General features: G+C 51.2%; 1 protein-coding gene across 1 annotated transcript in view; it reads left to right on the top strand.

Moving 5' to 3' along the window:
* Positions 1–24,988, top strand: part of TSPAN15 (tetraspanin 15) — a 52,471-nt gene extending 27,483 nt beyond the window's left edge. The window contains exons 2-8 of the mRNA XM_043476740.1: positions 2,835–3,020; positions 4,255–4,329; positions 14,358–14,453; positions 16,936–17,052; positions 21,265–21,312; positions 23,827–23,943; positions 24,165–24,988. Coding sequence (XP_043332675.1) covers positions 2,835–3,020; positions 4,255–4,329; positions 14,358–14,453; positions 16,936–17,052; positions 21,265–21,312; positions 23,827–23,943; positions 24,165–24,314 — 789 coding nt within the window. The 3' untranslated portion in view covers positions 24,315–24,988. The remainder of the gene's footprint in view (positions 1–2,834; positions 3,021–4,254; positions 4,330–14,357; positions 14,454–16,935; positions 17,053–21,264; positions 21,313–23,826; positions 23,944–24,164) is intronic.
* The last annotated feature ends 1,905 nt before the right edge of the window (positions 24,989–26,893 follow it).

Genomic DNA, 26,893 nt, shown 5'->3' with positions numbered 1-26,893 from the left:
GCTCTGATGATGTGGGGTTCTTCTTTAATCGTCAACCCTGGCTCTAGGGCTGAAGGATCTCTGGGTTCTGTGTCTGGTTCAGGGCTAGAATTGAGTAATTCCTTGTAAGTGCACTAATAAGGAAGGGGAGGACTTGGCTCTCTAAAACTGCTTGCCCTTGTTCTTAGAGGACCCGCAGGGCTTAGGCTGGCCTTGAACAATGATTTCACCATGTCCTGGGTTTTGGAGCATGAACTGACCAAACCAATAACTTTGGTTAATATTTTTCTATCAAAAGTAGATTTTATTTCTTGTGGTCCTCATTTCCCTATAGAGGGCCTTGTATGTGTGTGTCCTAACTTTTTAAATTTAAAAATTTCCCCAACTGAGTGATTTGGATGACATCATTTTAATCATGGTTTTCCCAACATGGCCAACTTGTTAATAAGCAGTTCACAGCCAAATGCGTCAATGCCTTTAGCACCTCTTGGCCTGTGTGTGCTGGGAAGACATTCCTTTTAGACCTGGGGAGTAGGTATCAGTAATCTCAGATTACCCTTTCAAACTAAGGGGAATGGCACTTAGCAGTGACGTACAGCAGAGCCCTGGACCGGAGGAGATGGCTTTCCGGTAACTCTCTGTTACCCGATGTTTCCAAGGAAGCTTGGTCTGTTTGACTTTTGGCATCCCTGCCACTTGCAGAGCTTAGGGGAAGCAGACACTTCCCTTTACCCAGAACAGTCTTGGCGCTCTTTAGAAGGCCACTGAGATCTACTTTGAGGCCACATTGTATAATAGCCATTTTAGGGTGGAGGTAGACCAGGAGTAACTGGAGGAGTCACCACGGCATATCTTGCCCATATCTTGTCTGTATTATCCCTCATTTCCTTTACTCAGACCTTCACTGACAGCACCATGGCTTCTGACTCCTCTCCCACACTGCCTCCCGCTCTGTGGTGAAGTCCAGTGTATCTGCTCTTGGGAATATGTGCCCTGGAATGCCAGAATCATTGGACAGGCAGCATGCTGGGTAGACAGCGTTGGACTCAAACCCAATCGGGGATCTATTGGGAAGCCTGGCTTGCATCTGTTCAACAGACATTGATTGTAAATGCCTGTTATGCTTCCTAAATGTCAAGGCTGTTCTGGTGCTGGGGCTGCCCTAAACAGTTGAAAAATTCCTCCAGGAAATGGAGCTCATGTTCTTGTGGGGAAGACAAACAGTTAAAAAAGAAAACAAAAAATGTAGTATGTTTAATACTTGTCAGTACAAAGGAAAAATAAATCAGGAAATTGGGATTGAGAGTTTCAGGGAGAGAATTTTCTGTGTTTAAACAAGATGACCCCAAAGGCCTCACTGAGCAGGTGAGAAGTGAGCAAAGATGAGAAGGAGGTGAGGAAGGGAGCCATAGTGCCACTTGGAGATCAGGAGAAAGAGCATTCCAGGCAGTGGGAACAGCCTGTGCAAAGGCCCTGAGCTGGCACACTCCGTGTGTTTGACCGGCAGTGAGGGGCCCAGTGCAATTAAAGCAGAGTGAGGAAGTGGGGGGAGTGAGAAGTGAGCTCAGCCAGGCTGTGTGGACTGCGATTAGGGTTGTGGCTTTTACTCTCAGGGCACAGAGAACCAGCTTATCCTGATTAAATTTTGCTTGGTCACTCTGGTAGGAAGAACAGGCTGAAGGCGGCCAGTTAGAACACTATTGTGAATCCCAGGGTGATGGGGCAATGCAGTCTCAGACATGTCTGAGGGTTCGGGGTGACGTCCGCTGATGGGGGTCCCTGAAGATTTAGTATGAGACTTTTCCGGCTGAGAGCAGGAAGGGGTCCTCCAAGAACTTTTTTGCCTCATTTTTCCTGATGGGGAGTTACAGTGGTCACCTTCCCACTGTTAGGAAAATTGATGATGAGGAATTTGACTTAAAAATCTCTTCAAAATCCCTCCTGCTCCAACTTTCAGTCTTCCTGATGATCATTCTGAAGATAAATCCCACGTGTATGGTGCTGAGTACAATGCCCATCCCCCTGGGCAGGCCTGAAATTTCCTTTGGTGTTCTGCCTGTGTAATACACACCCCAAGGCCCCATGCTTTCAGGTTCGTAGTGTTTCCACTGTCCTTATCTCACTAAAGCCTTGCAAAAACCCTTGGGTGAACAGGGCAGAAATGATAGTCTTCATACCCATTTTTCAGATGAGCACATAGACTCATGTGGTCCAATGCTTGTCCAAAGCCCAGGGTTAGCAAGTGGCAGAGCTGGGACTGCGGTCCACGTTCTCTGATCCTCTAGCCAGTGGCATTTCCCTTGACTCACCAGTACTTCCCACCAAAGCAGCATTTCCAAATAGGGTCTGTATTAATTTACTAGGACTGCCATAACAGAGTACCACAGACTGGGCGGCTTAAGCAACAGGGATTTACTGTCTCTCAGTTCTGGAGGCTGGATGTCCAAGGTGACGGTGTGGGCAGATTTGGTTTTCTCTGAGGCCCCTCTCTTTGGCTTTGCCAGTGGCTGTCTTCTCTGTGTGTCTTCACATGGCCTTCTCTCTGTGTCCTAATCTTCTCTTAGAAGGACAACATTCATAGCAGATTCAGCCCTAGTCATAAGACCTCATTTTAACTTCATTATCTCTTTTAAGCCTCAGTTTCCAAGTACAGTCCCATTCTGAGGTTCTGGAAGTTAGGACTTCAGCTTGTGAATTTGGGGAACACAGTTCAGCCCATAACAGGTTGCCTCACATCCGGTGACCTGGGATGACCCCTCCAACGGCAGGTACCAGAACCCTCCCTTGAATCCTTCGTAGGAGAATCAAGCGACTGCAGTCCTTCTCCTCTCTCACTCCTTTTTTTCTTGCTGCAGCTGATCGGGGGCCTGGTCCTGTCTGTGGGGATCTATGCAGAGGTCGAGAGGCAGAAATACAAAACCCTGGAAAGTGCCTTTCTGGCCCCGGCCATCATCCTCATCCTCCTGGGGGTCGTCATGTTCATCGTGTCCTTCATCGGCGTCCTGGCTTCCCTCCGCGACAACCTGTGTCTCCTTCAAGCGGTGAGTCAGCCCCAGGCACCCGTCAGCTGGTGGAGGGGGCTGTGATCCTTGGAGTCCCTGGGAGAGCTGGGAGACCACCCCTAGGCCCTCGGGCAGTCCAGTTAATCAGTCCTTGCCTCAAAGCAGCTCTCCTGGAGGGTTTCGTGGGTCAGCCTGTCATATTGGCCCAAGAGGGCTCATCCTCCACTTCTGCTTAGAAAGGCTGATTCAAAGACTGTTCTTCTTAAACCCCATGTTGGTCTGGACTGTCTGTGGGGAGTGGGAGAAGGTATGCTCAGATGGGAGCAAGTAAAACCAAGAAAAGTTGTCGGTGGTCATTAGCTCATGTAACCAGCAAGCCCACCCTAGGTCCAGGGGTTTAGCTGACGCCCTTGGGCTCTCTCTCTTTCCACCTCCCAGCTGGATGCCAGGTGTTGTCCTCAGGTTCTCTTTGCGATGGCCACCAGCAGCCTTTGGCCAACAGTCCTTATAGCTCAGGGTCCTGGGGAGTCTTTCCTGGTAACTCTGGCCAAGATCCTAGGACTTTGATGGGACTGCTTGGCCAAGTGCCTGCTCTGGGGTCAGGGGTAGGGTCAGCCTCCCTGCCCCCCTTACTGTGGGGTGAGGGATGGCTTCCCAACACAGGGGGTGCTGGATAAGAGATCTATTTACTCTGTACCCGCATGTGTGTTTGACCTCATTGTTCCCCTCACCCGGGAAGCCCCTAAAAGCCCCTATGAGCATGGTCTCAGTGATGCTCCCTGAGGCTGGAAGTTGTTGACATTAGTTTCGACAATGCTTGTTTCTGTGCTAAAGGGTGGTATATCCACTCAGCCTGAGACATCCCCTCAACTGCCCTTGGGGTCTGGGAAGTCACTTTGCAGGCTGCTCTAACCTGCCTGTCAAGACAGGCCTGTCCCCTCTGGGTCAGCCAGGGGAGGACCAGAGGCTGCTCAAGGTGTGGGGTTGGGGGAGGGGGTTGTGTTTGTTCACCCAGACCCCACTGAGGACTCCTGGGACAAACCTCGATAACAGTCTGGCTGGGACAACTGAGTCACTCTTCCTGATCCAGGCTCCAGCGACAGGCTTTCCCGGGAATGTCTGTCCACATCCTGTGTCCTCACAGGAGGAAGGGGTGAAAGGCCCAGGAGCCCTTAAGAGCTCTGACAAAGAGGATTTTTCTTACTGTGCTTGACCTTGGAGCAGACAGCGCTTCCCCTCCACTCTTGGTGACTCACGGAACTTTGTTTTTCAGTTCATGTACATCCTTGGGATTTGCCTCATAATTGAGCTCATTGGTGGCGTGGTGGCCTTGATCTTCCGGAACCAGGTGGGCCTCTGGCACATTTACCAGTCATGTGTATGCTGGGCACCCGCTGTGTGTGCGCCCTGGCTTGCAAACTGGGAGTGCAGTGGAGAGTGGGGCGGATAATCCCTCATGTGTCTCTTGGGCTGGGGAGACAGGCACTGGACAGGTAGACCAGAAATCAAGAGAACAAAACAGATAATCTCTCATGTGTCTATTGGGCTGGGTAGACAGGCACTGGACAGGTAGACCAGAAATCAAGAGAACAAAACAGGCCGATGGCAGAGTGCTTGGGGTGGAGGTGGGGAGGATGCTGACGGAAAGAGCCATCCTGCTGAGGCGCAGGGGGAACAGAGGTCCAGGCAGAGGGGACCGCTGAGGCAGAAGGGAGCTTGGTGGGTTTGTGCACAGTGTGGAAGCTGCTTGGCTGAAGGTGAGTGATGGGAAGTGGGTAGAAGGTGAGGCTGGAAGGACTGGCCAGGGCAGATCACATAAGGCCTTGAAAGCTTTTTAAAGGCAGTGGGAGCCTGTGGAGAGTTTTATGCTGGGAAGTGATGTGATCTGATTCACATTTTACTTGCTGCTGAATGGAGAGTGGACAGTAGGGAAACTAGCTGGGGTGAGCCTTAACCACAGGCGTGTCTTACCCTTGGAATCCAAGGGTCTTCTTCCTGTTTTGTGAGTACCAGGAGAGGGGAGGTGAGAGTCCCATCATATTGGTGGACTCATTGAGGCACAGAGAGGTTACGAAGCCCTCCTAAGTGTACATAGCAAGAGGGAGGCAGCTCAGGGATGCTTTCCAATTTCTTTTCATTTCTTTTTTCCTCCTCTGCCCCAGCTTTACTGAGAAATAATTGACAAATAAAATTATGTTTAAACTCTATAATGTGATGATTTGATATATGCATACATTGTGAAAGGATTATCATAATCAAGTTAATAATACATCTATCACCTTGAATAGTTAACTTTGGGGGAGGGGGTAAGATCTTAATATTTAAGATCTATTCTCTAAGCAAATTTCAAATATATAATACTGTATTATTAACTATAGTCACCATACTGTTCATTAGATCCTCAGAACTTATTCATCTTGTAACTGAAAATTTATACCATTGACCAACATCTTCCTGTTTCCCCTACCTCCTAATCCCTGACAATGACTTTTCTACTCTCTGGTTCTATGAGTTTGACTTTTTTTTAGATTTCAAATATAAGTGGTACCATATAGGAAGTGTTTGTCTTTCTCTCTCTGACTTAGTTCTCTTAGCACAATACCCTCAAGATTCACCCATGTTGCTGTAAGTGGCAGGTTTTCCTTATTTTTTTATGGCTGAATAATATTCCACTTTATATATATACATTCTATATACACAAACAATGGAATATCTGTATCTATCTCACATCTTGATCCATTCATCTGGCAACAGACACTTAGGTTGTTCCCATATCTTGGCAATTGTGAGTAATGTTGCGATGAACATGAGAGTTCTTTTCATGGCACATGACTCTCTGAGATCGTAATTTCATTTCCTTTGGTTATATACCCATGAGTGGGATTGTACCACATATGGTAGTTCTATTTTTAATTTTTTGAGAAAGCATCATACAGTTTTCCATAGTGATTGTACCAATTTTACACTCCCAGCAACAGTGTGCAAAGGTTCCCTTTTTGCCTCATCCACATTTATCTCCTATTTTTTGATAATAGACATTCTAACAGGAGTGAGATTATATCTCATTGTGGTTTTAGTTTGCATTTCCCTGATGTTTAGAGATGTTGAGCATTTTTTCATATACCTGTTGGTCATTTGCATGTCTTCTTTGAAAAACTATCTATTCAGGTCCTCTGCCCATTTTTTAATCAGATTACAGCTGATGCTTGAACAACATGGGTTTGAACAGTGTATATCCACTTATACACAGATAGTTTTCAATAAATATAGTACCTATATTTCATCTTTGAATCAACTAAGTGTGAGAAAAGTTTATGTTCAGTTAGAGATCACAATATGTGGAGTCAAAAGGACTAGGGTTTGAGTCCTGATTCGATTTAAGCTGTTTTCACTTCCTGCCCTTCAGTGAGTTATTTATCAGTTCCTTTGTTTGGAGGCAGAGATAGCAGCATGCAGATTCTCAACTGTGCTGGGGGTTGGCATCCCTAATCCCTGCATTGTTCAAAGGTCAACTGTATTTTTTTTTTTTTTTTGCTATTTTGCAACTGTAGGGGTTCCATATATATTTTGGAATAAGATATATTGTTTACAATTATTTTCTCCCATTTTATAGTTTACCTTTTTACTTTTTACATAGTTTACTTTTTAGCAGAAATGCTTTAGTTTGGCATAGTCACACTTATTTTTTTTGCTGTGAGGAACATTGCCTATATATTTGATGTCAGATCCAAGAAATCATTGCCAAGACCAATGTCAAGGAGTTTTTTCCTATATTTCCTTTAGGAGTTAGTTCTACTACTTGAGGTCTTTCATTTAAGTCTTTGACTCGTTTTGAGTTGATTTTTGTCTATGGTATAAGATAAGGATCCAATTTCATTCTTTAGCATGTGGATTTCCAGTTTTCTCAACACTATTTATTAAAGAGAGTTGGCATCTTTGTTGGGAATTTATGTTGGGTTTATTTCCAGACTCCCTTTTCTGTTCCATTGATCTATGTTTCTATTTTTATGTCAAAACCATACTGTTTTGGAAACCATAACTTTGTAACATTGAAATCATGAAGTGTGATACCTTCAGCTTTGCTCTTGTTCAAGATTGCTTTGGCTACTGGGGTTTGGTGTGATTCCATATGAATTTGAGCATTTTTTCCTATATCTCTGAAAGATGCCATCTGAATTTTGACAGGGGGATTGCACTGAATCCATAGATTGCTTTGATCCATTGGTTGTCTTCCCAATTCAGTTTTGCTACTTGTTCCTCCCTTTTCCTGTTTTCTGCTTTTCAGACCATCTGCTCTGGGCTGGCAGATCCAGGGTACTGGTTCATTTTTCAGCAGCCTTGAGGAGGGAGAGATGTTTATTCCATTTGCCCATGGGGATGCCTTTCTGTGCAGCCAGCAGGGCTCCTGGCTGCCCACAGCTTTCCAGAATTATGAGTTAGTACTTTATTAACTAGAGCCCAAGTCCAGGCCACGGTCAGCAGCATCAGTGGTTTAATAAACAATCTCCTAAGTGAATAGCAGTTCTCATTTACAGGGTGCTTTCACAAAGATTGATGATTTATTTTACTTGCCTGTAGCTCAACAGGGGCCGTGACACCACTCCTTTCCAGGGAGGAGCTAAGTAAAGGCAAAACCTCCAGGGACCTTTAGTCCTCACAGCTGAGGATGCCATAGGCTTGAGGTCAGGGCTGAGAGCTTACATTATCCCCAAACACGGGGGCACCACAGCGTGAAGTGTGTTCCCTCCCCTTGGGTACCGTGTCCCCTCATGGGACCATGTCAGTCCAGGAAGGACCCTCATCGTCAGGGCTCTCAGCTCTTTGGAGGCTTATGATGGGCTGTGCTCTCATATGACAGTGATATATAATTCAAAAACTTAAAAATGAGATACAAAACTGTGAGTGTAGGGACTTCTCTGGCAGTCCAATGGTTAAGACTCTGTGCTCCCAATGCAGGGGACATGGGTTCAATCCGGAGAACTAAGATCCCACATACTGCACGGTGTGGCCTAAAAAAAAGAAAAAGAGAGAAAGAAAAAGAAAAGCCCTGTAAGTGCAGTAAGATCTCCACAATTTAAAAAAAAAAAAAAGGCCTGGAAAAATCTGAAAGGAAATAGAAATATTAACATATTAATTCATATTTTCCCTGAGGGATGGGACTAGGGTGATTTTTATTTCCTCCTTTATATTTTTTTTCCCTAGCTCCAAAATTTTCTTTTTCATTTTTTATAATCAAGAAGAAAAATACCATATAAAGAAAAATAATGTCCCTGCCAACTGTAATGCCATGTGATTTCGTAAAACAAGAAATGGGCCAATGGTGAGGATAGGAAAGGAGAAGCCTGGCCATTGATGGTGGGGAAAGAGGTGAGGCACAGTCAAGGTCGGGTTCCAGGTGAGTTCCCAGTTTTCCTTCCCCAAGAGGGGAAGTCAGATTTCTTTGAGTCACAGTGTAACAAGTTCAGTCTCCAGCCCCGCAGGCTACCTCTTAACTCTAAGAATCCACTTGTGGTGACAGACGAAGATAAATCATCAGGCTGATGACTTCACACAGGGCTCTCAGGAAGGTACAACCATGGTCACCTCCAGGCAGCGAAAGATAAACAACTGCCGGGTGTGAGGCAGAAATTCTCTATCAGTTGCTGACCCTGGGCACAGTTTCTGCTGCTAGGCATGACCCAGGAGTTGGATTGAAGCAGCTTCTCTGCTTATGCAGGGTGGAGTGGCCGTGTGATGGGTAACTTGGTGCAGAGCTGGTGGCCCCAAGGATCCGGGCATTAAAAGCAGGAGAAGTGCAGCACCCTGAACCCAGCAGTGGGTGGAGAACCTGGATGACTTCCATAGGTGTCTGGGTCTCACTGCTCTTTATTTTTTTTTAATTAATTTATGTTTTGGCCATGCAGGGCTTCCTTGATGGCTCAGTTGGTAAAGAATCTGCCTGCAATACAGGAGACCCAGGTTCAATCCCTGGGTCGGGAAGATCCCCTGGAGAAAGGAATGGCTACCCACTCCAGTATTCTTGGCAGGATAATTCCGTGGATGGCAGAGCCTGGCAGGCTACAGGCCTTGGGGTCACAGTCGGACACAACTGAGTGACTAACACTTTCACTTTGGGCTTCTCTGTGGCTCAGACGGTAAAGAATCTGTCTGCAGTGCAGGAGACCTGGGTTCGATCCCTGGGTTGGGAAGATCCCTTAGAGGAGGAGATGGCAACCCACTCCAGTATTCTTGCCTGGATCTTACTTCCCTGACTAGGGATCAAACCTGCATCAGGAAAGCATGGAGTCTTAAGCACTGGACAGCCAGGGAAATCCCCGGGTCTCACTGTTCTTGACCTGACATCACCCCAGCTTGTTCTGAGCCTCCCTGAAGGAATATTGGGGGTGTTGGAAGTGGGCAGCTCCTGCCCATGTGTTCCCAGCGAGGCAGGGCTGAGCAGGGACACCCAGAAGACACTGGGCTGTGGCTGGTATGTCTGTATCCATCCCTGGCCTCCTTCCCTCTACCTCCTGGACAAGTAGGGGAATGACCTCTTTCCTGGCCTTGATTGGATGGTGCCGTGGTCACACCCAACATCAGCCAAGGAACAATGGGCAGCACCCAGCCTGTTTATCTTGGCACTGTCACCAGCTGGCTCTCCGTGTGACCGTGAGGTCAGGGCCGGGAGAAAGGAGACGGCGTGGGCTGCTTGTCTGAGTACCTGAGCATATATATCCTTCCCACCTGGAACAAGTAGAGAAAGTTCTAGTGATGTAGACGGACTCCCGCAGCTGGTGCATCCCACTGTGGACAGCCGTTTGGAAGTGAAAGCTGGGCTCCAAACACCTGGAAAACCAAAGCATAACCCTCCCCCACCATAAGGATTAACCCTGAGACTACCAGCCAGATGTGATAGGCTTCCCTAGTGGTCATCTGCTCGTGGTGGCTCATGGTGAAGCATCTGCTTGCCATGCAGAAGACCTGGGTTCGATCCCTGAGTCGAGATGATCTCATGGAAAAGGAAATGGCAACCCACTCCAATATTCTTGCCTGGAAAACCCCATGGACAGAGGAGTTCACGGGGTTTCAAAGAGTCGGACCCAACCTCGGGGCTAACACACAGTCCAGCCAGGTCTGAGGAAGGGACTGGCAGATATTTCTGAGAACCTTGCAGTGTTCACACCTCTTTCTTTCTCACTGTTTGGGTTCCTCTCCACCCTCGGTTGTCTGATGGGGCCCATCTCAGGGCTGGAGCAGAGGCCCCAGGGGAGGCAATGAGGATGTCTTTACCTTCTGGGGGACACTGAAGGGAGCCCAGGGATGCTGGCTCAGCCTAGGTGCTCAAGGAGGAAGGAAGTCCGAGGCTGATCACCCACCTTTGCATTGTGAAAGCTGAGCTGGCGATGGTTCTGGCTGAGCTGCCGGCTACTGGACCTCCCCAGAGTGGGCCCCAGAAGCTGACATGAATTGATGGAGGCCGGCTGGAAGCCTGCAGGAAACTAGGGCAGCTCCATCCCCAGAGGTCTGGTGGGAGGCTCCAGCTGCTGGCTCTTCCACTCCTCCTTTTCTATTCCTCAGCCTCCCATCCTGGGGAGCTTCCACCCATGCCCCCCACCCCCTCCAATGCCTTATTTATTTGTTTTTCAGGCTTATAAAAGGCTTTATTGATGCATAATTCACATACCATACAATTCCGTTTTCCCAGGTGGCACTAGTGGTAAAGAATGCACCTGCCAATGCGGGAGATGCAAGAGATGAGGTTTCGATCCCTGGGTTGGAAAGATCCCCTGGAGGAGGAAATGGCAACCCACTCCAGTATTCTTCCTGGGAGAATCCCATGGACAGAGGAGCCTGGTGAGCTACAGTCCATGGTGTTGCCAAGAGTCAGACACGACCGAGCGACCGAGCATGAACACCATACAGGTCACTCATTTGAAGTGTTCATTCATACATGTGCAGCCATGACCACTGTTGATTTGAGAACATTTTCGAGGCTTTGAGAAGAAATCTGCCATCCCCGAGCTATCTTCCTCATTCATCAACAAACTGTCCCGAGTGCCTCCACTGAGGGGAGTGATGCAGAGGCTTCGGGTATCTTTAAAACTAGATTGAAAGACAGACCTAGAAAGGGCAGTGCTCAGTGGCTCGAGTCTGGTAGCTTTAACAATGTGCTGTGAAAATCCCATGGTTTTGATGATTGCTTACTCTTTGTTTGATTTGGCTGGGGCCACATGCCTCTGAGGCCACGCCAGCCATTCATGAAAGGTGGTTTTCAGGTCCTCGCTGGAGCTGCCCCACTGCGTGACCTGGTTTAGAGCCGGGTGGGGGTGGCCCTGGGTGCGTTGGCCCCTGAGGCAGCAGAGGAAGCCAGAACTCACTTTTCCCTACCGCGCGCCCACAGGACATGTCCTCTGAGTGGCTCCCCCAGTCCCTTAGGACACTGTGGAACATAGCAATGCACTTTACAGTTGATTATCGTTAATTAATGAACCATACAACCCCACCCCTGCAGGAACCACCCAGACATTCTACACGTCTCCCTGGTGTGGACGCATGCAACCACACACACACAGACATGGTGCCAAGGGCAGCACACACGTGTAAGAGCCAGCACAAGCCAGAGAGCTCCCTGGTGGGAACGGGGGCAGCTGCTGCCCGTGAAGTCTGGGCCCATCTGTTCTTCCTGTCCGTCCAGAGACGCCTCCAGTAGGGCCTCCCTCCCCCGCAGGGTCCAGCTCAGCTAACCAGATGGAAGGTCTGATTTGCACAAAGAAGGCCTCTTTCAGAGTCCGCGCCTTTGGAAAATACCCAGAGACTGAGACGGTCTAGGGAGAGAGGTCAGGGCTGCTCGCTGTAGAGTGGGGGAGAGCTTTTCCCCGTGGGGCTGCCGGGTATCTGCTCTGCTGCTCGTCTTCCTCCCTGCCCTGGGCCTCCTGCCCTCACCCCACCCGGGCTCCTAACTGCGTGTGACCCCGTGGGAGGGCTGAGGGGTGAGCCAGCAAAGGGACTGTGAGGTGGCCAGTGGGCTGGGATAGGAGGGCCAGGATGGCCTGCAGTGCCTTGAGACTGAAGGGAAGCCACCTCGCCCGCCATGACTGTGGCCCTTGGCATATCCCTGACCTTGGACATCATCCCCTGCCAAGAGCCCCTTACAGCATGCCATGTCATCCTGTGAGCTCACTCCCTGGGGGACAGACTGATCCACCTGGTGTCCTGTTTCTTAGGCACCCCAACTATGCCCCAGCTGGCTGGCCTTTCCCTTCATCATCACCCCAGGGAACAGGCACCCAAGACTGGAGAGGCTGCAGGACCTGGGGACCTCTGGGAAGCGTGGACCTGAGAACAGGCGGGTCCCTGCTCTGCCCAGGTCGGGTGGCCAGCACACTGCTCTTCCACTGAGCCCCTGCCCCAGGATCCAGAGCCAGACCTGGGCAGGGCGGACGGCTGGTGATGGCAGAGCCTGTTACAGGGGAAGAGGGCTGACCTGGTGCCTCCCGAGGCTGGTGTGATCCTCCTCATCTCCCAGGTCTGCTCCTAAGCGCTGGTTATCATCAACAGAGGGTTTTCCTTCTGACCACGGAGACTGGTTTCCTTGAGCCAGTCTGCTTTGTCACCTTGGCTTTGAGCAGTGTGTGAATGTCAGGACGGAGGTGGCTATCACATCCTTGTTCCTCTCTTCCTGATCCTGGAGATAGTTTGGGGAGATGGCCCTGAACTCAGCCTTGGGTTCTTGGCTTCTTAAAGTGTATCAGGCTGCGATTTTGACTCTTGATTCCAGCATCTCTCTGCCAGTGATCATTGGGGTGACCTTAGACAAGTCACATTACCTCTTTGGGCTGCAGGGAGTTTGGGAGGGGTCCCAGATCAGGAGTGGCTCTTGGACAAGACTTAGGGTCTTGATTTCTTTTGGGATTAGCCATTTTCCACTGATGACATGATGGGTATGAAGTGATACTACCTCCTGGAAAAAGAGAAAAATCTATCATACAGTACCAGCACCTGCTATGTGCCTGGCATCGTGCTAAGCACTTTCGTTGCTCTAGTTTGTTTGAGTCTCAAATTCCTCCAAGGCAGAGGATCCCCACTCCCACCCTGTAGGGGAGGAAGAGTGTCAGTCACTCAGTCAGGTCCAACTGTTTGGAACCCTATGAACTGTAGCCTGCCAGGCTCCTCTGTCCATGGAATTCTCCAGGCAAGAATACTGGAGTGAGTTTCCATTCCCTTCTCCAGGGGATCTTCCTGATCCAGGGTTCAAACCCAGGTTTCCTGGATTGCAGGCATATCCTTTACCGTCTGAGCCACTGGAGGCCCAGAAGTTAAATGATGTTCCTGAGGCAGTTGTGGGTGCAAAGACTATTCTTGACCATGAGGCTTGACAGCCCCTTGCAGCTTAGTCTTTGATCTTTGGAGCTGGAAGGTGTCTTAAAGACAGAATCCTGCATGACTGATTCACAAGTGGGGAGCTGAGAGTGGAGGGGTAGGGTGGGGCCTGCAGTCCTAGGGTGGGGCCTGGAACTCAGGACCCTCTTGTCCCCACGAACCCTGAGGGCGCCTCCCCCGGGAATCGTCTGGCTCCAGAGCTGAGAATGCACCCTTTGTGCCAGCACAATCTCTGATGATCTGCTCTGAAAGCCCTGATTGTCACTGTGAGTGTGGAGCCGGGCTGCCCACACTCCCGCCCCGTCCCTTCCCGCTGTGGGGCCTTTTGTGCTCCTGGATCTCGGCACAACAGCCGGGCTGTTGATCCCGAAGGCCCAGCGTGACTGGGAGAGGGTGGCCTGCCAGCACCCTTCCCAGTGGGGATTGTCCCAGTCCGAGAGGGAGATGGGCCCTGTCGTCTGGGCCAGAGCACTGCAGTGACAGAGAGACACCCGGAGGGAAGTCAGGACACCGGGTTTCCAGTCCTGGCTGGGCCCCAACCAGAGCTGACCCCTGCTCGGTGACCCGGGAAGAGTCAGTCTCCCGCTCTGGGCCTCATCTGTAAAAGACAAGCTTATATAGGATAGAAGAGTGGAGAGGGGGCTGGAGGGCAAAGGGGAGGTTCCAGTGCAGGCCTGTCTTTAGCAGTAGAAGGAGCACCTGGGCAGCCAAGCCCCAGCCCTGGCCTGGTTCCTTCGGAACGGTGTCCCCCAGGCAGGGCCTCACCCTCTTGGGGCCTGGGTTGTCTGATCTGTAAAGGAAGGGAGTGCGTCATTCCTGCCTCTGATGGGCACTGGGGACATGGAGAGGGTGCTTGTGCAGGGAGGTCGTGGGGGGAATGGAGGTGTTCTGCAGGTCGTGGCGGGGAGGCTACCTGGGCAGGTGGACTCTCTGGTTCAATCCTGACTTCTGGGAGATCTTGGGTTGGACCCTAGAGTTGTGTGCTCTTCCTCCTTTATAATTTCTCTGTCTACATAGACCATCGACTTTCTGAATGACAATATTCGAAGAGGAATTGAGAACTACTATGATGATCTGGACTTCAAAAACATCATGGATTTTGTTCAGAAGGAGGTGAGTCAGGTGCTTGGGCCTCCCACGTCCTTTGCTCTGCTCTTGCCGCCCGCCCCCCCAACTTGGGACCCTGCTCAACAGGGTGGGGGTGAGGGGTCAGGTGGCTTATCCATCCCCACGTGGCTGGCCAAGCTGGGAGCTGAGGGTGGGCCATGGACAGCCACCAAGGGTGGGGATGCCAGGGCATGCCTGGCCCAGAATATACTTGCCCTGCCTATTCCTTTCCAGTTACACAAACCCTCCCCTTCTGGAAAAAAAAAAAGAACAAGGTCAGAGGGAGCTACAAACCACGTGGCAGAGTCTCAGCGTGCCCCTCTTCAGTGGGCAAAGAATCTTGTTTGAGGTGGGAGCGACCTCCAAGCCACCCAGTTCAAAGTTCCCTCTGCTGAGCCCCTTCAGGGACAGGGAGCTCACCCCCTTGCCAAATCAAGGACAGCCCTGATGGGGAGAGAGCTCTTCCCGGGTTCCATTTCCCCCTGCACTGGGGAACAGAGCAAGTCTTCTCCTTTTCTCCGACGGCACTTCTTTGAATGTGATGATTGTCATCCCTCCTTCCCACGGTCCACCCAAGTCTGCGGGTGTAACAGAAATAGCAGTGCCTGCTGCTGCCCTCGGGGGCTTCTACACACCCATCTCACTTAGTCCTGAGCCTCAGGTTCCACTCCTGCCCCAGCGGGATACTGATGGTCCCTTCTGCTTAGTGTCGCTGTGAGATTTGCCTGGATTTATTTCAGAGGTGGTTAGAGCAGGGCCAGGCATGTGGTGAGACTCAGTCAGCGTCAGCTGGGGTGATCATTGTCTGTCTGTCCTAGGTGAGGATGAGTGGAGTTTTAGAGCTGAGGGCCTCCTCAGCCCTGGCAGCGCCTCTTGGGACATGACCTTGGGGGCGTCAGCTGACCTGATCCCCGTGATAGCCCTCATTGGGGGACCAACATCTCCCTGCACCCGGGGCCATCCGTAGTGGCCACTCCCTTGGCTCAGGCCTTCTCTGTAGTCATAACAGGTGCAGCCTCTGGGAGGCCGTTCTCTGCCAGGGATGCGCCTGCCAGCTCTGGCCATCGGGTGGGGCGAGATGTTTTTATTGGAACCAACCTTCGGCTGGCTTGTGAATTTCATTTCTCCCAGGGTGGAATGGCGGGATGACTCATGCACACTGGGCACCTGCTTGGGGCCAGGTCCTGTGCGGAGTGCTTCCCGCTTGGCTTATCTTTGTCCTTCTCAGCTCAGCTGTGCAAGGCTGGCATTGCTCTTCCTGCTTTATAGTTGAGCCTCTGACGCCCAGAGAGGCTGATTGACTTGCCCAGAGTCACACAGCATGGAGTGGTGGTATGAGGATTTGAACGCTGGCCTGTTGGATGGCAAAGTAAATGCTCTTTGCATTGCACCCCACAGAGGCACTTCCTGGTCCCCTAGACTGATAGCCTGAAAGGCTCTATTGAGACTCTGGAAGGGCATCTACTTTGTTTCTACTAGAACCTCTGACCATATCACTCCCTTGGTTAAACCCTTCAGTAACTTCCTGTCACTAAGGATACTATCCCTGTTCCCTGCTTATTCTGGCTGACAAAGCTTTCATGGTCTGACCTCAACCCATCTGCTCTTGCTCACTCTGCTCCAGGTACGCCTGCTGCTGAAATATCGATACAATGAACTCATCTCCGTGTGGGGTCTTGGCGTGTCTTGACTGTTTTTTCGCTGTTGTTCGTATTTCCGATTAAATGAGATCTCCTCAGGCCTTTCCCGACCTCCTGCCTCCTTTCCCCGCTTGCCGTATCCCTGGTACCCAGCTCTACCTCATGCCCTTTTCACGTGATGCTTCCTCTCCATCTCCCTCAGGGCTGGGGCGCTCTCCCTCCCCTTTGGTTTTCGGGCACACAGACCAATGCCCAGCACACAGCAGAGCCCAGGGGAGTAACTGCTTCCCCCGGGCACTGGCATCTGTACGGGGGGCCATGCAGGGCGGAGCTCGGCCAAGGGGAAGATGACTCCAGCTGTGCCATCATTTCAGTCCTGAGCCCCGGCCAGGGTGTGTGTGTGTGTGTGCCCCTTTGCTAAGGGTGGGACAGGCAGAGCTGGGTGGTGAGGAGGTCAGCGTGGTTCAGGGGCCCCTGGATTGAGGGGCTCCCCTAGAATCCTAGTCTCTGGGGCTTTAAAGGCCAGGTCCTGGGATGGGAGCACCTGCACTGGGGATGTGAAGATGGAGTCCGGTTGGCAAGGACCACCCACTATCCCACCAAAAGGCTACCCAGCCTTGGCTTGCATGCCTCCCCAGTGACGGGGTGCTCACTGCCTCCTGGGCCACTCTTCTGCTTTTGTTGAGCTCTGACCTGTACCGATGCATCACAGGCTCCCCATCATGCTCCCTACCTGGGTGATCCGCATCATAAATCACGTCATCCCCTGGCTGGGCCCCTCTCTGCTGTCTGCCCCGGGGGCATTGGTGGTGACGGCAGCTCTCTTCCCCACTTGCTTCCTCCCTCAGTTTAAGTGTTGTGGCGGGGAAGACTACCGAGATTGGAGCAAAAACCAGTACCACGACTGCAGTGCCCCTGGACCCCTGGCCTGTGGGGTGCCCTACACCTGCTGCTTCAGAAACACGGTACCCACTGCTCCTGGGGCCTCCTGGCTGGTCAAACGCTTCTGTCACCTTTCAGGACAGGGGTGGTGGGGCTGGGTAGAGGGGTAGGCAGGAGGTGGTGGTCCTTGCCGAGGCTTCCTGAGCCTCAAGGGCTACTGAATGGGGTGAATCTGGGGTAGGGGATGGGGAAGACTTGTCTTATTAGTAACGGTTGTTGATATCTATTGAGCACTTACCACGTGGTGGCCTGTTGTAGGTTCTTTAGTTGTTTTAACTCATTAAGTCCTTTCAACAACCCTGTGAGGTAGGTATGGTTGTTTTACCCACTATACAGATGAGAAAACTGAGGCACCAAAAGGTGAGGTTCTTGACTCAAGGTTGATAGAGCTAGGATGAAATTCAGGCAGTTGTTGTCAGAGCCGAGCCCTGGACTACTGTGCACTCCAGGCGAAGAGTGGGAGAGAGTCCAGGCCGGGGGGCTGAGCAGGGTGGCCGGCTTGGCAGCCATAGCTGGGGGCCAGGGCAGGTCCTGCACTTTGAACGTTGCTGGTGGACTTTGGGCTTGATGTCCTGGTGACCATCAGCAATGAGGCGCTTGGAAGCGGCTTGGTGATGTAAATGCCAGCCTCTGCCTCTCCCCGGAGGGGTCCTCTGAGCTCTGTTACCCGCTTGGCCACTTGGGAGGCTGCCCCGAGCCGTCACTGCTAATAAATGAGAGGCTTGGTCAATCCTGTGTTTGACTAATGTGTCCAAAAGCTGCCTGGTTTCTGGCTTGGAATGAGGCGGGGAGTTTTGCAATTACTCATGCCTTGAAGAGTCATGGAAAATTTCTCTTCTGACGTCTCCACCACTCTGTGCCCACTGTTGGATTCTGTAAACTGAGCAGCTGCTGGTGGGGGTGGGGGCCTCACCCATGACTCAGGGAGCCAGGGCCAAGTGCATGAGCCCTAAAAAGGCTGGGCCAGGAGGGCAGGTTTGTTTGGAAGTTGGAGCTGCCATTTTAGGGTAGCTCTTTGTGCAGGGGGAGTGCTGAGGAGGAGCCCAGGGTTTTCAGAGAGGCCTGAGGAGGGGGACAGGGGTGACCCTGAACTTCGTCATCCAAGGCAGTGGCACCTGAAATGTCCAAGTTGCGATGTGAAAGCCCAACGTGCATTCGTTCATTCATTCATTCATTCAACAGGTATTTACTGAGGACCAGCCAGATGCAGTTCTATGTTCTAAGGATACAGGAAACACACAGAGAACTCTCTGCCCACATGGAGCTGACATTCTTTCTAGTGGAGAAAACTAATAAGCAAAATAAATAAGTAAAAGAGATAATATTCTAAGAGATGATAAATTCTAAGGAGAAAAATAAAGTAGGGGCATGGAGGGTTGGTTGCATTTTAGATACTGAGAAGGTTGGTTCTCAGTAAAACCCTGAAAGAAGTGAGGGAGTAAGCCATGCTCTCTGGGGATGGGAATTCCTGGCAGAGAGAAGAGCAAGTGCAAAGGCCCTGAGGTGGGACCTGCCCTTGTGAATTTAAGCAACAGCACAGAGACCAGCTCCAGTGTGGCTGGAGCAGAGTGAGCTTGGGGGAGGATAGTTGTAGATGAAGTCAGAGGTCATGGGTACCCTTTGGTTCCCTTGAGTGACAAGAAGTCAAGTGACAGGGCTTTAGTGGACGAGTAGCAGATCTTCCTTAGGCTTCACCAGCACCACCCTGTCTGCTGTGGTGGCAGAGGTGACATGGGCAGTCTGGTTAGGGGCTAGTGCAGTGATCCCAGTGTCTCAGCCAAGGCTGTCTGGAAAGTGGGCTCTGAGATGCTGGTTAGTGAGCAGGAAGCTCAGTAGGAGGTGTGCTCAGAATTGACACCTGTAAGGGAGGGGATAGAAGCTGGGCTGGGCAGAGGGAGAGGTTGAGCAATGATGCAGTCTCAGTGGGGTCCTCAGCCGAATTCACGGGCATGTCCTGGGATGATCCTGCAGAGTTGTCCCATATTGGGGTGAGATGGGCAGACCTTCATACCTCCACATTCAGCAGGCATTACATGAGTTTAGTGTTTCACCCAGGAAGGGACTTGCTGAGTTGTTTAGCAGAAAAACAGAATCAATAGGATGTGTGTGTGTGTGTGTGTAAAGAGATTTATTATAAGAAATTGATTCACAGAATTATGGAGACAGGCAAGTCCCAAGATCTGCAGAGTTAGTCAACAAGCAAGAGCCCCAGGAAAGCCAATGGTTTACTTCCAGCCTGAGTCCACAGGCCTAAGAACCAGGAGAGCTGATGATGTAGTTCCTGTTTGAGGCTGGCAGCCTCAGGGCCCAGGAAGAGCTCATGTTTCAGTTCATGTTTGAAATCAGACAGGAAGAATTTTTCCTTACTTGGGGGAAGGGTAGCCTTTTTGTTCTATTAAGGCCTTCAACTGATTGGATGAGGCCCACCCACATTAGGGAGGGCGATCTGCTTTACTCGGCCTACTGATTTTAATGTTAATTTCATTTTTAAAAATGCCCAGAATAATGTTTGCCTACATATCTACGTCAGTTTCCCTCCACCTCTGGGGCATAGAGAAGAGTTTTTTGGCTCCAGGTGTAAGGGAGGCCTCTGCCATAGCATGTCTGTTCCCCAAGGGCAGGAGCTGTGGTTCTGCCTCCAGGTCTGGAAGCAGCACAATGAAGGGTAAAGTTATTCTTGTCACCTTTTATGTATTATACAGTTTACTTATTTATTACGTTCATTGCCTATCTCCCTTCCTAGAATAAAAGTTCCATGAAGGCAAGGATCTTATTTTGTTCTTTTGTATTCCCAACACCTAGAACAGAGAATGGTACATAACTGATGCTCAATATCTGTTCAGTAATGATTGAATGAGTGAACAAATAAGGCAGGAAGCACCTGATCCCATCGTGCCCTCATACATCTACTACCCAGGCTGGACCTTCTCCCCTGGGGTCATGTTCATGGCCTGGAGGGGCCACTGATGCTGACTGACGTGAGGTGGATCCTGGGTGTTTTGGAGTCTGAGGGTTCCTGGGGGACAGCCTAGACTGAAGGAGGTTATTTTGCCCACACATCAAACCTTAACATTTAGACTGATCTAGATGATGTCTGAGGTTCAACCCATGCTTTTAGAAAGAGTAACAGCCCTCCTTGCCTTCCAGGGTCTGGGTTCAAGGTCAGTCCAGCCAGCGTGCCCTGCCCTTGGACAATCATTTTATGTATATATCTCACTTTATATTCAAAACATCCCCATGGGGTACATTCAGAGATTATGACTGCTTTATTGAAGAGTCCAGGGAACCCATTCATTCATTCATTCAACAAATCCTTATTGAGTGCCTCCATGTGCCTGCCCCTCAGCGCCACACCTCAGGTTGGTCACAGAGCTCCGAGGTGGCAGAGCAGGGCCTGGACTGGGCGACGTGATGCCAGAGCCCACACCGGCCACCCAGCGCTCCTCCATCCCTGCTGGCTCCTGTGGCACTCTGATCCCACAGTAGCTGTCATTTAGATGTGGACGGGTGGGACACTGAGCTCTCTCTCACCTTCTGGAAAGCAGAGGAGACTCCACAAGGGCTCAGGCTGTGATGAGAAGGGCCCCTGCCAGCCCTGTGACCTAGGTTAGCTGGGAAGAGATTTGATGAGCCCAGGGCCAACCACAACTTCCACTGTGCCCAGATTAGTCAGCAGCTGGAAGCTCCTGAAGGCAGCTCTCTTCCCGGGCAGGAGGTTGAGCAGCCCTACTGGCGGGTGGCAGTCTGCAGGGGCCAGGAAGTGTGGTCAGAGGCCTGGCCTTGCCCTCAGGTAAACCCCAGCTAGCCAGGGGCCTGGCTGTGGTCTGGGATTTTCTTTCACAAGAGCCAACAGACTGGGAGCAGCCCAGTCCTGACCTCAGCACATGACCATCTCAGCAAAGTGAGGCTCTGGCAATGCAACAGAAGAGTCTGGGGCTGTGCCCTTTCCTCTGGGCTCCTAGGCTGCCACTGGTGGAGCAGTGGGTCTCCCACCCAAGAGCCACAGAACTGGTCTTCCCACCTTTTTTCTCTGGGCATTTCTTGGATCCAGAAGAAGATGCAGACTTGAACCAGGCAGCTGGGATGGGAATCTCAGCTCCATTCATACTGGATGGTGCAACTCTCTATGCCTCAGTTTTTTCATCTGTAAAATGGGGGCGTGGGGGGGTTGCTAAATAAGTGTCTTCTGCAGTAATCACCATTTAAGTGTTAGCTAATACACATTTCTGTTTCAGACAGAAGTTGTCAACACCATGTGTGGCTACAAAACTATCGACAAGGAGGTAATATCTTTGAAATCTCTTTTCCCCAGAAAGGCTGCTCTTCCTGTTCCATCCCCAGGGTGATCAGAGGGGCTTCCAGGGATGAGGCTCCTGGCTGTTGAGATCTCCCAACATTCCTGGCTGTGAACAGGAGCCAGGGACTGCCCACGTTTTTTGCCCCTATCTAGACACAGAAGGCAGCCCACTCCTGTACTCTTGCCTGGGAAATCCCATGGTCGGAGGAGCCTGGTGGGCTGCAGTCCATGGGGTCGCTAAGAGTCGGGCATGACTGAGCGACTTCACTTTCACTTTTCACTTTCATGCATTGGAGAAGGAAATGGCAACCCAATCCAGTATTCTTGCCTGGAGAATCCCAGGGATGGGGGAGCCTGGTGGGCTGCCGTCTATGGGGTCGCACAGAGTTGGACACGACTGAAGCGACTTAGCAGCAGCAGCAGCAGACATAGAAGGAGTTGGGGAGCCAGGAATCCTCCAGGTTGGGAGAAGCGGGCTGCCAGAGTTGATTGAGCAGCTAATGTGTGAGGCCACCATGCCCTTGTCAGTGCCCCCGTGTGTCCCCATGCCCAGCTGCGTTCACCAGCCTGCCTCTGCCCTTGGAGCTGCCAGTTTGCAGATACACACTGGCTCCCTCAGCCTGGGACACAGAAGTCCCTGGCGGAAGACAGTCTTTGGCTGGTACCTCCTGGGTCAGCTTCCTGGGCATTTCTCCTGGACTTGGAGAGAAGATGGGGTTGTGCTGAGAAGGGAGCTAAAAATAATGAGGACTTGAGATGGCCTCTGACCATTGGTTCTCAAAGTGAGGTTCCCAGACCAGCAGCAACAGCAGCCCCAAGGAGCTTGTTAAAAACCTGCACTCTTGGGGTGGGGCCAGTGGGTGACTCTGACAAATATCTGAGATGCTGAACCACAGACCAGCAGTGGTTCTCCAAACATGGGACCCAAGGGCTAGTTTTTATAATAAACACTTGGTAATGCCCTATTTGGGCTTCCCAGGTGGCACTAGTGATAAATAACTCACCTGCCAATTCAGGAGATGTAAGAGATGCGAGTTCGATCCCTGAGTCAGGAAGATCCTCTGGAGGAGGGCATGGCAACCCACTCCAGTATTCCTGCCTGGAGAATCCCATGGACAGAGGAGCCTGGCGAGCTACAGTCCATGGGATCACAGAGTCAGGCACCACTGAGGTGACTTAGCATACACAATGCCCTATTGTTATTTGTTGTTCCAAAATGACACTCACAGGTAATATAACCTACCTACTACCTATACACCTAATTCCAAAACAAGTGGCATAATGATTTGAGATAAGTGAAAGTGAAAGTCGCTCAGTCTTTTCCGACTCTTTGTGACCCCATGCACTATACAGTCCATGAAATTCTCTGGGCCAGAATACGGAAGTGGGTAGCCTTTCCCTTCTCCAGGGGATCTTCCCAACCCAGGGATCGAACCCAGGTCTCCCGCATTGCAGGCAGATTCTTTACTGGCTGAGCCACAAGGGAAGCCCACGAATACTGGAGTGGGCAGCCTATCCCTTCTCTAGTGTATCTTCCCAACCCAGGAATGGAACTGGGGTCTCCTGCACTGCAGGTGGATTCTTTACCAACTGAGCTATGAGGGAAGCCCCTGATTTGAGATAAAGGGAGAAATAAGATAAAATGATTTATAACCATATACTGTATTTCAACATGTGCACGCTTAGGTCCTAGATAGAAACAGCAGAAGACAACAAAGTTGATCAGGTGTTTGCACTGCCAGGGGCTTCTGTTACCTAGAAGGGGTGTTGTGTGGGCAACTTGCATAGCATGGGCATATTTTTTTGCCATGGACATGGTTCTAAAATGGTGAACAATTCTTGATAAAGTTCTGAACAAAATCGAATATAATTATTCCTTAGTTTACCTATTTCTGTAGAATTCAATGTATAGTAAAGCCAAGCAGAGAACACTGGTTTTTATGTCCCTGGAGTTAGGCTTTGGGCTCAGATAATTATGGATGAGCTATCACCCATCCAGATGCCTGGGGGACATCTAAGAGGCAGGTAGTCTGGGTGGCTGTCCCTCGAGAAGGAGTGCCCTGAGCTCTGGAGTCCTTCAGCCCCCGCCCCATCTCTGTGAGAAGCGTAAGGGCCACCACAATGTCAGCAGGCTCTCTAGGGAACAGTACTGCCTATTGAAAGGCTTCCCTGGTAGCTCAGCTGGTAAAGAATTAGCCCACAATGCGGGAGACCTGGGTTCGATCCCTGGGTTGGGAAGATCCCTTGGAAAAGGGGACAGCTACTCACTCCAGTATTGTGGCCTGGAGAACCCCATGGACAGGGTGGGTCGCAAAGAGTCGGACACGACTGAGCGACTTTCACTTTCTGTTGAGACCCTGTGGTTTAGAGTCAACTTCTCAGGTTGCATATGAGAAACTGAGGCCCGGAGAGGCTGAGGGATTTGCCTGGGCCTGTGATGAGCGGCAAGAGTTGGGACTGGGGCTGCCAGGCCGCTGCTCAGCCAGGCTCCTCCCCGCAGCGCCTGAGCGTGCATAACATCATCTACGTGCGGGGCTGCACCAACGCTGTGCTCATCTGGTTCACGGACAACTACACCATCATGGCGGGCCTCCTGCTGGGCATCCTGCTCCCCCAGGTGGGCTGGTCCCCCCTCCACCGGGGAGGGGAGCAGGGGTGGGCTGAGCAGGCTGCGGGCCGGGATGGTGCGTGGCTTGGCGATTACAGAGTGCAGAGCAGGGACAAAGCTAGGGTGAAGAGGGCTTGGGTACGCTGGGCTCAGATGGTGAGGGCCGGGGGGCTGGAAAGAGGGCGAATGGCCAGACAGTGAGTGACACCCACCCCGCGCCTTCTCCTCAGTTCCTGGGAGTACTGCTGACATTCCTGTACATCACCCGGGTGGAGGACATCATCACGGAGCACTCTGTCACCGATGGGCTCCTGGGGCCCGGCGTCAAGCCCGGTGCGGAGGCGGCAGGCACGGGGTGCTGCATGTGTTACCCCATTTAGGGCCGCGGCCTGGGCATCAGCTCCAGAAGGACTGCGACAGGATGGCTCTGCTGAGGCCGCGTCGGGGGGCGGGCGGGGGGCCGGACAGGCCTGTGGCTCCTTCTCCATTCTCAGCACTGACCAAAGCCCCGGCTGTGTCTGCTCAGGGCTCCCAGACTGCTGCGTGTCGCGGGGCAGAGCCACTCCCCAGCTGCGGGACTCTGCCTGCCCACCCTGCTGGGCGTGGGGAACCGGGCGCCCCTTCTCCAGGCTCTGGCCTCTGGGAAGGGGGAGCTCAGTGCTGGGCTTCAGGCCCACTTCATTTCTGGTAGTGCCTTGGCCTTGGGGTTTGGGCCCTTGAAGGCAGTTTTGTACTGACTTGTAACCGGGGAGCGAGGAGAAACACGTGCCCGTGGTGAAGGAGGGGAGGGGTGCAGTCCCCGGGCCCCTGTCCTTCAGCCTCACCCCTGAGGCCTAGGTGGGCCTGTTTCTCAGCCTCCCAGGTGCCTTGAGCCCTCCCCAGGGCTGCTGCTTTGCTGACCTGTTTTTTTACATGATTTTTGTAACATTCATTTTGTACACAGTTAATAGGACTTTCCGACTAATCAAAGCTGGATGTTCCCCACCCCCTTACAGTCTCCCCTCTCCAAGCCAGTTCATTAATCAGACAATAAAGATGTGATTTTTTTTTTTTCTTCTGGTTTTTCATTTGTGCTGTTTGGGTCAAGGGTGGGTGAAGAAAACCTCAGGTTGGGCTTGGAAGTCCCTCATTGGTGCAAAGATTGAAGGGGGGCCATCCTGGGGCCAAGATTTGGGACAGTAGGAGACACTGAGGCTGGGAGGAGGGAGGATCACCCAGGCCCCCTGCTCCCTGCTTGGAAACACTTCCCCCATCCTTTGGTGTTGCTGCTTCAGAAAATGGCTTTTCCCAGCTGTGCTTGTGGGCAGGGCATGGAGCCTCTCCTGCCTGTCATTCCTGCTAAGAATTCACTGTGGGACCTCAGGGAAAGAGGCAGTGATGACAACCTGTTTTACAGACTGGGAAACTGAGGCCAGGCCACCGTGGCATGAGTCTCCACTTCCAGGAAGTGGAACAGATTGGAACTAGGAAAGTCAGGAGTCCAGGAGGGAGCAGTGCCCACAAATCCGCCTGTGGCCACTGGGCTATGGAACTAAAATGATTCTCCTGCTGTAAACAGCCCATTGTTCCCAGGGCCTGGGGTGGGGCTGGACATTGCACATCATTAGCAAAGGGTGGTGGGTGCTGGTCGCCCCCTGCTGGAGACGGCAGGACCTTCATGGATCCGTCCGCCCAAGCCTTCCTGCCCCAAGACCTGGGTTCTAGATTTCCTCTGAGGTTCTTAGTAGCCAGAGCAATAGAAATAAACAGCATGAGCCCCAAACCTGAAGAAATCAGTTTAAGAGTGTTAAGGGAACTGCCCATCACACCCAGCACTTACATAGTGGCCATATGTACAAGCCTGCATTGTCTGACATGTGGGAAAGGGCAGAAGAGGGCTGTTTTTTTAAAAGGATAGAATAATAACAAGCACATCAGTGAGCACACTCTGTCTCAGAAACTTGTCTAAACACAGATACCAACTCCTTTCACCCTTACAGCTATATGTGGTAATTCTTGTTATCTCCATTTTATTGATGGAGAAACTGAGGCATGTTGTGGTTAAGTAACTTGCCCAAGGCACACGCTGGTAAGTGTCAAAGCTGTGACGTAAGCCTGGGTGGAATCTCCCTTGCACTCAGCCGCCCTGTTCCACTGCCTGCATTGCCTCGTGTGGACACGTGGTACCAGGCATGAGAAACCAGTGACAGTTGCTACTACAGCTGTCTCCAGGGGGTGGTGATCGCAGACACTGCTGCAGTCTCTGCCTGGTCCCCATTTTGACCAGTGCACACAAGACCAGGCCAAACTCTGTGGTTGGAGGCCTCGTGGCTGTTCTCCGAGGATTCTCTTTGTGCTCAGAGGGGGTGGCAGCTGCCTCGGGGACAGCAAGATGGCAGAGGCACTGGGGAGGTTGGGACAGCACAGAGTCTGCTTATCCAAAGTCACGTTACCCTGGTACTTGTAAACTTCTGGTTACCTCATTCTCCCTCTTTTCACCACTGCTCACCAACACCCCCAGCTCCCACTGTTGCTTCTGTGGATCAGGGATCACAGATTGGTGCCCACAGGTGGCTGAGCTGCTGTGGACACTTAGCTCTTCTTTTTCTTCCAAACCTCAGCCACTCACGTCTCCAGAAAGCAGACAGAAGCCGCAGAGAGGACTTTTTCAGTCCTGTGGTTGGGGTGCCCCTGATTTGCATCCTTCATGCTTCCAAAGCAGTAACATCATCCTGACCTCTCATCACACAAGAATTGAAGAATGACCTTCAAAATGAGTCCTTTTCCTTCACCATGGCACACAGACAAAATGACGATCTTAATGCAGCCTGCAATATCCGTGAAGCTGGGGGAGATTTGTAGGCTTTGATTTTTGACTTTGTTGTTGTAATATATTTATAAGAAAAAACAATAAAATGCATTAAGGAAGATTTGGTTTGTATAAAAATTGCAAATACAATATTCTCCAAACTTATTTTTA

The sequence above is a fragment of the Cervus canadensis genome, chromosome 8 (assembly GCF_019320065.1).
Source record: "Cervus canadensis isolate Bull #8, Minnesota chromosome 8, ASM1932006v1, whole genome shotgun sequence".
Classification (NCBI taxonomy): Eukaryota; Metazoa; Chordata; class Mammalia; order Artiodactyla; family Cervidae; genus Cervus; species Cervus canadensis.
This window is presented reverse-complemented; position numbering and strand designations above follow the sequence as displayed.